Below are 12,920 nucleotides of genomic sequence, written 5' to 3' on the forward strand. Positions count from 1 at the left end.
TCTTCCATCCATCTGCTTCAGGCCCAAATGAAATGATTTATCTCTGGATTTCCTCTGCATACTTTTGAACTATCCCACTTCACAGCTGATAGTTAACAGATGCAAACTACTATGAATAGGATGGGGGCTTCCCTGGTGGCTCACGCAGGGCACACATGTTTGATCCCTAGTCTGGGAAGATCCCACATGCCTTCCCGGAAGTTTTCCTTTTCTCTCTTCCTCTTCTGTGGGTTAGGTTCATTTTCATCTATCTTTGTGTTTCCTCTCACAAGTGCGGAAATAATCTTTTCTTCAGAGGAGAAGTCAAAATTAAGTAAGGCAGCTCAAGAAGTATCTGCCTCAGGTCTGAAGGGAGCAGGGAGGCACTGATTTGGCAAGTAAGGCTCAGGGGACAGTGAATGGTACATCTTCCAAAGTACACGAGTGTACATGCTTGATTTCATTTTATCCCCCCTCCCACTATCGTGAGGTGAATTAATTCACCAATTGCTAATCCAACTAGATGCAGATAAAACAGATCTTACTGAAGGGACTGGCCCAAGCCTTTGCGAAAGCAAGACAAAACAAACAAACAAATTCCCCCCAAAGGAAGGGGCTAGTTGAGGGTGGGAATTGATGAGCAGGAAGCAAAATATTCCCACGTGACACTTTTCCCCTTGTCATTTTAAGCCAACAATTTCATGGAAAATTCTCCTGCCTGCGCACCTGTCTTGCTTTAGGTTGGATCACTGTATGACATTCATGCAACAAGCTTCTCCACAGTACCCATTTACAACTCCAGAAGAGTTGGGTTGGCCTACCAGGAGGTCCAAAACCTCAAGATGCCAAAGTCACGCCCACATGGAATCCCAGGGCACAGAGCTGTCACTTCCTATTTCACACAACTAAGAGCCTAGAGGGAATGCTTTCGTTTTCTTGGCATCCAAGGGAGGAGCTGCATTCAGGAATGGGGCAGTGATCTGCGGAAGGGAGGAGAGTTGAACACATTTAGTTATACACCCAATGATCCGACAATTAGCCAGTTTAAGGAGAGGCTACACAGGAATCTTCCATCCTCAAATTGCCTCTTTAAAACAGTGCTCCAAGACTCAAAATAGTCCATGCAGCCTTGAGTATTGGGGTTTAAAAGAATGGAAGATAAAAAGAAAATAACTGGAGAGGAAGCAGCCTGTGGTGGGGAGAATGAAACCACAAAACTGTTTTAAGCGTGGCGCTCCCCTCCTCCATGGGGACCACAAATTGTTTTAGCCTGTGATCACACTCAGCCCCCGGGCTCCCAGGAGGACTTGCATGCTGGCCCAGCCCTGTGTGGCCAGGACTGTCTGGGAGGGGTGTTTAGGAAAAGAGCGGGAGCTCTAACTTCAGTCCTCTCTCCAGTCTGAAGGAAACACAGCTCTGATCCATTCAGGTATAAAAGAGTTAAAAAAAAAAAAAAAAAGTACATTTTGGATACAGCTGGAAACCATTAACAACTCTGAGAGCATCTCGGTAACCCAGTTAGAGGATGGGTGGCCTGGCAGAGATCCGGAACCTATGTTTGTAATCACTGACTCTCACCGCTGGGCGGGGCTTTCTTTCCACCTCCCACCCAATGGAGACATCCGATCTTCAACTGTTCAGTCCCTGCCTGCCCCTTCCTTCAAGGGCAACTTCATTTACTAGAAAGTTCTTTTTAGCCAAAAAAAAAGAAAAGAAGACTCCATAGAAACCTCCCTTTCAGTTCTTGCTCAGTCCTACTTGTGACTTGCCTCCAAATGTTCGCCTTCTTATGTCCAAACACCCCCTCTCTGCCAGGCAGCTGTCGCATCTGGTGGTTTCCAGTTCCCTCCTGCTTACTCTTTGAATGGTTGGTTGTGTTTCAGAGTCTCTTCTAGAGAATATATTCCTAGCTCCTGGGCATCAGTAGAGGATCCTCCAGGAGGCCTTTTCTTTCAGGAGTTTTGGAGGGAAATCTTTTTCAGGGAAGATGCAGCCACACCCCCCTTTTAGGTACTGCCATTAGAGCGTCTACATCAGCTTATCCCTAAGCAAGTCTGGGGCTCCAGCAGCCTTGCCAACGGACTACTGCTAGGCTGGCTATGGCATCTCAAGGCCCAAGAGGAGGGAGGCTGCCTGAATGGGCTTCTCCAGGATGCCCAACAGGGCAGTCCCCAGCTTTCCACTGAGCCTTGAGGAAGAGGAGGAAAGATGACTCCTACCTTGACCCTGGAGTTAGGACCCAGCCTCAAGGACCGAGACAAAAGATCGCTTTCATTATCTATCTCCCCAGTTTAAAAACTCTCCAACGAGTCCCACCTCGTTCACAGAACACAAGCACTCAAGCTGCCTCCTCCTGGCCTGGCCCTGCCCATCCCTGTGCTCCCCCCAGCTGGGGTCTTGGCTGCAGTAGGCCCACCTTTTCATAGCCAGTCCTGACCCAAAGCCCATGCTCTCTAACTCACCCTTCCCGAATACCTTTCCTTCCTCCTGTGAGGTTTTCTGAGCATTTCCTCTTTTCCTGGGCTAGCTCCAGAGTATCTGAAAAAGCAGTATTCTCCAGCTGTGGACCCACACTGGTATTTCTGGCCACTGGAGGTGGGTCTTTTCCCAGAGTTCTCTACTCCAATTAATTAATTGTTCGATTAAGCACAGGAATGAGCCTCTTGTTCTTGCTCTCAGCAGGTTAAATGCAACAGACAGTGATTGCTCTTTTGGCCTGAGGAATGTCCTAATTACCTCTCTGCTTTCATTATACAGAGGGGATCCAGGGTCAGCCCAGGCTCTGGCTTTTAGAGATCAAGTAAATGAATAGTTATAACCTAACAGTCACCCCATATATAAGCTGCTACCACAAGGTGTAATCTTGACTTCATTTTGCATTCCCAGCTGTGCCTCAGATCAGTTGTGATGTGAGAGCTGGGAAGATAACGAATGTCGAGTTCATTGTGAAGTGTCCGCCAGGATGCCAAGACCCCAGGTACCACGTTTACGGCACTGACGTCTACGCTTCCTATTCTAGCGTGTGCGGCGCTGCAGTTCACAGGTGGGCAACACTGAGTTACTTAAGAACCAGGTGTCAGGGTGTGGGTGGGGAGCGCCGGGCGCAGGGTTGCCTGATTAGCAAGCAAAAATGGACAACTTTAAATGAGCATTCTGTGTTTTATCTAGCAGCCCTATCCCAGAGGATGACCCAGAATCTGTGCATGGCCCTGGCTCTCCTTGCAACTCTCTCTAGAAAGGAGAACTGACTTCTCCTTACACATGAATGAGAGGGGAGGAGAATCCTACTCTTTTGTGTTCACGACGAAGAAACCAAAGTTCTTGATGATGTAAAAAAAAATATTTTCTACCTGTATGTGCTGGGCAAGGAAATAATAGGGATGAGACTAAGGAAGGCCCAGAGGTTTAGAGAAAACAAGTCACAGCTCTGGTTGATGGCTGGAGACAAATGGGAACAGGAAACAGTGAAAAGGAGGGTGACGGGTGGTCCTGACTGGTCAGCTGTTGGTTTGGGATCCAGGAAGAAGGAAGCATAACTATGTCACCGCCTAAATGAGGCAGGCGTGACCTTTGCAGAAGGCTCACACCTCTTTCACTTAGGCTTGGAGTCAAAACACAGGGGAAGGAATGTTTACTGAATATGTTCGATAATAAGGCTGATGGGTGGATGTCCAGTTCTCTACCTGTGTTGTCTAATTCAACCCCCACAACTCCCCTGCATGCTACCTACCACTGTTATCCACCTCTTAAAGGTGAAGAGAGGTTGCATAGCCTTTCTAAAGCCACATCATTGAAAAACATCAGAGTGGGGATTCAAACGCAAGTCAGTACTCGCGCTTCTGTTCACTACCCAGCACTGCTTTGAGATGCGGCTCTGAAGTTTGGGCTTGGCCGCCAGATACTGGCTGAAGTTTCTTACTTATTCAAGCCTATGGCATCTTTTCGCTTTTCTTTACACTTGATTGTTCAGTTGTATCTCTGCCAGAGAGAGGGGGGACTAAAATTCATTCCCTTTCAAGGTGTCTAGGCAGTAGTCTCTCTGAAATTTGCAGAAGCAATGAAAAAAATCTCTGCCTAAAATAAGACTTAAGAGTTACTAATTGACTTTGTCAGCCATACTGTTTTTCCCATCGGCACACAGAGATGAAGAGCTACCTGGTTTTTCAATGGGAGGGGGAATACAAAAGCTCTACTAAGGATAAATAGAGGAACATTAAAGAAACAAACACCAAATTCTACTTCTAACTCCAAACTATGAGATAAAAATATTTTGCTTTCACATTGAAATCAATTTTGTGCAGCAAGGCAATATGCTAATCTACATGTGAGTACACACACACTTACGCTTGCCCCCACAGGATTACTTGTTCAAACACTCATGTCTCCTACCTGTGTTTGAACACACCATGTATGTGCTCACACACACCCTGACATGTGTGCGTGCCCTCACAGCTCCACCAACACCATCAGCACACTCTGGTTTGTGTTTGTGTAGACACTGGTATCTTCTGTAGAGGCTGAGCCTATCCTAGGCCTGCTTGTATTTTTCCAGGTTAACACTTGCTTCCTCTGGCATTTGCTGTCTGTCTCTTGCCTTTCCTTGTTCCCTGTGCAGTACAGAGCCACACGAGTTCATATGAGCTCACAAAATGTCTTCATAATGACAGTAACCCCTTACACAGATCCTCTCCCTAGCATCACCTCAGCCCTATGAGGCTGCTGTTAACATTCCCAGAAGAGGAAGTCAAAAGTGTCTGACTCTGCAACCCCATGGACTGTGTAGCCCACCAGGCTCCTCTATCCATGGGATTATCCAGGCAAGAATACTGGAGTGGGTTGCCATTCTCTTCTCCAGGGGATTATCCCTACCCAGGGATCAAAACAGGGCCTCCTGCATTGCAAGTAGATTCTTTACCATCTGAGCTACCAGGGAAGCCCATAGGGAGGCATAGAGAGGTTAATTAAATTGCTAGTTACTTCCAGGATTAGAATTTGTGTCCCCTGGCTTCCAGCCCAGAGCCCAGGTGATAGATACATTTAGGTAATGAACTGAGGGGTCCAAGCATTGCTTAATGTACAACATGAGGACATTATGAGGTTACAGACTTTGGAGCAGTTAGAGTTGGGAAAGGCTTTATGATAGATGAACACACCTCTAGGGAGAAAATAGGAATGGCATTGACAAGGACCAGGACTCAGCAATATCAGCATTTGGGGTGGAGCCTAGGAACTTGCTGAGAAGAATATAGATGAGGGTATAGGGACTGCAGAGAAGAGCTTGACTGTTTCAAAAAAGATTTGCTGCTAGAGCAACTGAATGCCTCGTGACTTCTTGGACCAATGGCTGATATAGTAGGAGACTGGAAAGAAGGAATTACTACCCATGAGAAGGATGTATAGAAGTCTTAAGGGAAAAGAGATAGGAATTATCTGGATTTGGATTATATCAGTTCCGTTTTTTACAAACAGAACAAGTCTCTTTTCAGAAGGAAGGATTGAAGACAGAGGATAAAAGTGGGAAATGCATAAGGGACCGTCCATCACTGTCCTGCCAGAGGCCCATGCAGTCAGAACTGGGAAACTGGAGAAAGCATACTTCGGTTTGAAATTCAGATTTAGCTTAAAGGGTTTAATTTTCATATAATGTATAATAATCAGATGCCTTATTATAAGTGATCCCCTTGATCTTTCAAACCAAAGAGATAATGAACGTATTTGAGGCATTACATTCAGGCTCAGTCCTGGCCTGAACTAACTTCTGTGTTTAAAATGGAACCAAAGCCTGGGAGAGGGGAAGAGTTCTGAGATGGGACAATAAAGAGGCCATCTCTCTGCTGAGCATGGATTTCTGACCAGGTGCCCATCTTGAGAATGGCAGCCAGCGAAACCTGGCCTCATGGCGGACAGCCCCTTTCCTCCAGGCCACGATACTGAGCCTCAGCTTAGCGTAGTGCCCTGAGGGTCAGGGAGGAGGTGACCCTCAAGGCCACGTTCAGCATCATGCAGGATGTCTGAGGAATGCAAGGGAGTGGAACTGGTTTTGCTCTTTCAGAGAATATGTATGAAGCGTCTCCGCCTCAGTGAGGATACAGGTGAGGTTTTATTTACATAAATTCTCCGAACTACCTTGGTTCTGAGACCCTAAGTGTATCTCAAGTACAACCACAGGCCTTCAGGCTCTCTCCCTCCTCTGGTATCTCCTGTGGTGTCTAGCATCCCGTGCATTCCTCCACTGGGACAGCTGTCACCTCCTCAAGTTGACAGACCACTCCCTACCCCATGCCTCCTCCAGAAGGATATCTGGAAATACGCCCATCCTGCAGTGAAGTCCACTCACAAGATCTCTCTCTTAAGGCAACAGGAAAATCTCATGAGAAGACAAGAGTTCTTTGTCCATGCCTTTCCCAAAGTCTGGGTTTGGAGTCTTCTATAACCATCACAAGGGATCTCTACCTCCCAGTCCAGCCTAAGAACCCCCAGGCCTTCCCCCATTCCCTTTTTAAAAGCCTGAGCAAAGCGAAATTCAGCACCTCTTCCTCACTCTGAGTGGCAGCTACAGTACTTCTGACTTTTAAAACAAGAATGACTGCTTGCACGTTTCCTCAGTACAATATAAACTGTATATTGTACTGAGGAAAATATTGTAAATTGTAAATATTCCTCAGAATACAAATCCAGGGACAGAAAAATTTCCCCCAGGAGAAAATAAAAAGATAAGAGCTATTTCTATTTACTAGTTATAAATAAGGGACCATGGGATAACTGGGATAATTTTTTAAAAAATAATTTCAATTGTCAGCCCATGCCAGTGGTGTGCTGGTCAGTGTTTACCAATTAACCCTTTTAAAAGGAGGAGGGGGTAGATGCTGATTTGTCAATGTCTGTAGTATAAATCCTCCCACTGTGGCTGATTTCAAGCTACCATTGTGAAATGAACCCCTTGGCACCATCCCGAACCTAACAACCAGCTTTCACAAGTCAGCATGAGGGGCATCCACACAGACACAGGCCTTCGAACACAGAAACAAAACTAGTGTCATCCCATAAGAAGATTTCTGTTCCAGTTGAGAGACAAAGTTAACTCAAGGAATTTTTATAAAATAAAATCAGAGTCATCATGGAAAAACAAGATTCAAAGGCATTGTTAGGAAGTGAAGTGAGTGAAAGTCACTCAGTAGTGTCTGACTCTTTGCTACCCCTTGAACTGTAACCCGCAAGCATCCTCTGTCTATGGAATTCTCTAGGCAAGAAAACTGGAGTGGGTTGCCATGCCCTCCTCCAGGGGATCTTCCCAAAAGCAGGGATCAAACCCGTCTCTGGGGCGTCTCCTGAATTGCAGGCAGATTCCTCACCATCTGAGCCATGGAAGTGGTGTGGCAACATCACGGAGAAGGAGGTACAGGGGAGACTGCCAGGTTTTCCAGCGCAGAGAACGGCATGAACAGAAACATGGGAGGGGGAACCCGTGGCTTGTCAGCAAAGCTGGGACCAGCCTTGCTGCAGCTGGGAGAGTGAGAGGCCCTGACTAAGAGCGCCCCAGAGAAGGGCGGGCAGGGTTGCAATGCTGTGAAGGAGAGATGGGGACCTGATGCACAGAGAAGCCTGTAGCTTTTGAACTTTGAGAGGCAACTGTGACCATGTGGGGCAAACCCAAGATTCCAGGTCCCTTAGATCTGGGTTCACATCCCTCCCTTGCAATTTAAAAGTTACAAAATCTGGAGTCACAAGATCCTTCGACCTTCCTAAGCCTATCTCTGTAAAGTGGGAATGACAGTATTCCCTCCGCTCCACAGCCAGTAGGTTTGCTGGGAGAACTCAGTAAGATACCATGAGTGGGAATGAGTCAAAAGCAATTAAGGGTTTTATATGTCAAGTATTATCATCACCTTCTTTCCTTTTGAGCTGTTAGGAAGTTGAGTGTTGAAAAGTTGTTGACTCACCATGGAGGTGGGAGGGAAAGAAATTGCAGCACTCATTCCTGTATAGAAGGAAGGGTGTTAATGGGAACAAATCTAAGGACTTTTTCAGTACCCCATGCTGTCAATTACAGATGCCCAAGGGAGCCATGTTAGGCTCTGGGGCAGGGAAGTGACTTACCGGAACCCTTGCTTCAATGGAAGCAAAGAGGTAGATATGTCAGTTACTGTCATATCAGAATCAAAAACCTTCAAAATCCTAGAAATTAAAGAAACAATTTCCAACCTTTGGGAACTCTTTTAAATGAGTTTAGTTTAGCTTACACATCTTCCCTGGCCCAAAATAAAAGGAATAATGTGCTTTTAAAAATATTGTACCACACTTTGAAATAGTTGAAATCATTCTGTGATGTCACAAAACCAAACTGGAAATTGTCAGGAAAGAGGTTTTACATCAGGGAGAACTAGTGACAATTAAGACATCAAAGAGAAACTTGTGAAGGTAAAAGAAATAAATAAAAGAGGATTAAATTAAATAATCATATATATATATATACACATATGCATAATATATATGTATTTATATATATGTATATAAGAAACTAAAAAGAAACCTGAAGCATGATCAGGTCCTGTAATATGGAAGAGAAGGACATCAGACCTGGGAGGTCAGCTGCCAGGCCATGTGATGGAAGCACCATACACGGGGCTGGGCTGCAAGGTGAAGGTGCTCTTGCTCTTCCTGCTTCCATATCTCTAAATAAGGATGGTGGCTGAATATCACTAACGAACACAGATGCAAAAATACGCAACAAAACACTAGCAAACTAAATCAAACAATACCTTAAAAAGACCATCCACCATGATCAAGTGGGATTTATCCCAGGGGTGCAAAGATTCTTCAGTCTCCTCAAATCAACTGGTATGATGCACCACAGTAACAAACTGAATAATAAAAATCAATATGATTATCTCAACAGATGCAAAAAAAAGCTTTTGACAAAATTCAACACACATTTATGATAAAAAACTCTTCAGAGAGTGGGAAAAGAAGGAACTTACCTCAACATTTCTGGCTCAATCCGCCTGCAATGAGGGAGACCTGGGTTTGATCCCTGGGTTGGGAAGATCCCTTGGAGAAGGGAAAGGCTACCCACTCCAGTATTCTGGCCTGGAGAATTCCATGGACTATATAGTTCATAGGGCCGCAAAGAGAAAGAAAAACAGTAGTGGTGAAAGAGTGGGATGAATTGAAAAAGTAGCACTGAGATATATATATATATATATATATATATATATATATATACACACACACACACATACATACATACACACACTATCATCTGTAAGATAGCTGGTGGGAAGTTGCTTTATACCACAGGGAGCCAAGCCTGGTGCTCTGTGATGTCCTAGAGGGGTGTGATGGGGGGAGAGGTGGGGAGGGAGGCTCAAGAGGGAAGTACACACACACACACACACACACACATATATATATACATACACACATATATAATTATGACTGATTTTCATTTTGTACAACAGAAACCAATACAACATTATAAAGCTATTTTCCTCCAATTAAAAAATATTTTTGGAGACTTCCCTGGTGGTCCAGTGGTTAAGACTTCACCTTCCAATGCAAGGGATGCAGGTTTGATCCCTGGTCAGGGAGCTGGAATCCCATAGGCCTTGTGGCCAAAAGATCAAAACATAATAAAACATAAATAATAATAAAATCAATAAAGACTTAAAAAAATAAATTTGTAGCTGATTCATGTTGATGTATGGCAGAAACCAACACAATATTATAATTATCTTCCAATTAAAAAAAATTTTTAAGTCAATGGGAAAAAATGGTTAAATATGTATAAAACTAAAAGAATAGCATGTGAAAATAAAGTTAAGAACTAACCTTATATAGAAAAAGAAAAACAGCTGGAGGGATTAGGCTCCCTAAGTTCTGACTGTACTACAAAATGACAGTAATCAAAAAAGTATGGTAATGGAGCAAAAACAGAAATATAGATCAATAGAATAGGATAGAAAATCCAGAAATAGACCCACGCATTTATGGTCAGTTAATTTAGGAGGCAAGAATATACAATGGAGAAAAGACAGTCTCTTCAATAAGAGCTGGGAAAACTAAATAGCTATGTATAAAATAATGAAGTTGGAACAAATATTCTTTAACACAAAAGTAAACTCAAAGTGGTTCAAAGAGCTAAAAGAAAGGCTAGACACTATAAAATTTTTAAAGGAAACCATAGACAGAACACTCTTTGACATAAATTGCAGCAATATCTTTTTTGGATCCACCTCCTAGAGTACAAAAACAAAAGCAAAAATAAATATACAAGGGCTAACTAAATTTAAAAGCTTTGGCACAGCAAAGGAAACCATAAACAAAATGAAAAGACAACCCATAGAATGGGAAAAAATATTTGCAAACAAAGCTACTGACAAGATATAAATATAAAATATAAAAATATAAATATAAAATATTTTATAAATATTTTATAAAATATAAAAATGACTCATGTATCTCTATGTCAAAGAAACAACTCAATCCAAAAATGAGTAGAAGATCTAAATAGACATTTCTCCAAAGAAGACATGCAGATGGCCAAAAAGTACCTGAAAAGATATTTAAATCACTAATTATCAGAAAAATGCAAATCAAAACAATAACAAGGTATCACCTCACACTGGTCAGAATGGCCATCATCAAAAAGTCTACAAACCATAAACACTGGAGAGGGTGTGGAGAAAAGGAAACACTCCCACACTGTTGATGGGACTGTAAATTGATACAACCACTATTGAAAACAGTTTGGAGGTTCCTTAAAAAAGTAAAAATGAACTATAATGTGATCCAGCAGTCTCACTCCTGGGCATGTATCTGGAGAAAACCATAATTCAAAAAGACACATGCACTCTAGTGTTCATTGCAGCACTGTGTACTATAGCAGGATACGGAAGCAACCTAGATATCCGCTGACAGAAGAATGGATAAAAAAGATATGGTACCTATATACAATAAATATTAGTCATTAAAAAGAATGAAATAATACCATTTGCAGCAACATGGATGGACTTAGAGTGAATGGACATATATTCACTTGTATTAGACTTACAGGACTTATACTGAGTGAAGTCAGAAAAAAGAGAAATATTGTAAGATATCCCTTATATGCAAAATCTAAAAAGAAATTATACAAATGAACTTATTTATAAAAAAAAAAAAACAACTCACAGAAACAAGTCACAGATTTCAAAAACAAACTTATGGTTATCAAGGGGAAAACATGGGCGGGGGTGTATAAATTAGGAACTTGGGATTAATATACACACTGCTATATATAAAATAGATAACCAGCAGGAACCTACTGTGGGCTTCCCAGCTGGTGCTAGTGGTGAAGATCCTGCCTGCCGGTGTAGAAGATGTAAGAGACATGGGTTCATCCCTGAGTCAGGAAAAGCCCCTGGAGGAGGGCACAGCAAACCACTCCAGTATTGTTGCCTGGAAAGTCCCATGGTCAGAAAAGCCTGATGGGCCGTGAGCCACAAAGTGCTGGACACAACTGAAGCGACTAAGCACTCAGGCGCACACAATCACTTAGTTGTGTCTGACTCCTTGTGACCCCATGGACTGCAGCTCGCCACGTTCCTCTGTCCTTGGGGATTCTCCAGGCAAGAATACTGGAGTGGGTTGCCATGCTCTCCTCCAGGGGATCTTCCCAGTCCAGGGATCAAACCCAGGCCTCCCATATTGTGGGCGAATTCTTTACCATCTGAGCCACCACCAGGGAAGCCCCCTGTATGGCACAGGAAGTCTATACTCTGTAATAACCTGTGTAGGAAAAGAATGTGAAAAAGAAGAAATACATGTATATGAATGACTGAATGACTATGCTACACAGCTGAAACTACCACAACATTGTAAACCAACAATACTTCAGTTTTAAAAAGTTTTTAATGTATAACATGTAGAATAAGAAAAAAATTAAGATGGTGACTGGTTTCATAGTCTATTATATGTCAAACAATATTCTTCTCCTCTTTCTTCTAAAAAAGTTTTTTCTCTCTTCACAGTGGTGTGCTTGATAATTCAGGAGGGAAAATACTTGTTCGGAAAGTGGCTGGACAGTCTGGCTATAAAGGGAGTTACTCCAACGGCGTCCGGTCATTATCCCTTCCACGGTGGAGAGAATCCTTTGTCGTCTCAGGTACGTGTACGCCCTGGAGACGTGCTGCCCTATAACCGACACCTGGGTTAAGTGACCTCAGGGGATGAAATGTGCTCTTTTCAGCGTGCCGTTAGCTTTATTTCATGGCCCACCTCATCACATAAAAATCTGAAGCATTAGTTCTGATAATTAGGATCATGAAACAATGAATTCTAATTACAGTAATAAATCACTACGAAGTCTGGAAATATAAAAAGGCTCCAATTACTCATTTTAAACACACAGCAGCTATCAGTAAGTCCAATCAGACTTTTAATTAAGTGAATTACATTTAATAACTTGGGTTTTTGAGTTACTCCTTTAGTTATGCCAAATGTTCCTCATATCTAGCTTATTCCTTGAGAAGTCTGGTAAATGAATAGATAGGGACAGGCTTTTAGAGAACTGAGCTACAACTGTATTTGAGATTTCTTTTTTAAGACTAATTGTTTCACTGTTAACCAGTTCTCACTATCTGGCTCCATAGGATTTTTTTTTTTCCCATAGGATTTTATAGACAATCATTTTCACTTTTTTTTTTTTTTTGCCCTCTTCCAAAGAGGTAATGTCAATGACCTAATGGCCAGTGTGACTTCACAGTAAAAAGATAACCAAGTATCTCTGTATTATCATGACCTGCCTGTTCCCCTCCTTTTATTTTTGTGAATTTCCCTAACCTAACCTTTTATTTTGAAAGCTTTTAAGTTTATGGGAAAATGAAAATATAGTACAATGAATACCCATATTTCCTTCACCCAGATACACCAGTTGGTAATATTTTGCTATACTTGCTTTATCT

General features: G+C 42.7%; 1 protein-coding gene across 2 annotated transcripts in view; it reads left to right on the plus strand.

Annotated features, from left to right (window-relative positions):
- Positions 1-12,920, plus strand: part of VIT (vitrin) — a 125,154-nt gene that overhangs the window by 52,263 nt on the left and 59,971 nt on the right. For both annotated transcript variants that reach the window (XM_040224630.1, XM_040224629.1), the window contains exons 4-5: positions 2,866-3,022; positions 11,988-12,121. In XM_040224630.1, coding sequence (XP_040080564.1) covers positions 2,866-3,022; positions 11,988-12,121 — 291 coding nt within the window. The remainder of the gene's footprint in view (positions 1-2,865; positions 3,023-11,987; positions 12,122-12,920) is intronic.

Source organism: Oryx dammah, unplaced genomic scaffold, assembly GCF_014754425.2.
Source record: "Oryx dammah isolate SB20612 unplaced genomic scaffold, SCBI_Odam_1.1 HiC_scaffold_25, whole genome shotgun sequence".
NCBI lineage: Eukaryota > Metazoa > Chordata > Mammalia > Artiodactyla > Bovidae > Oryx > Oryx dammah.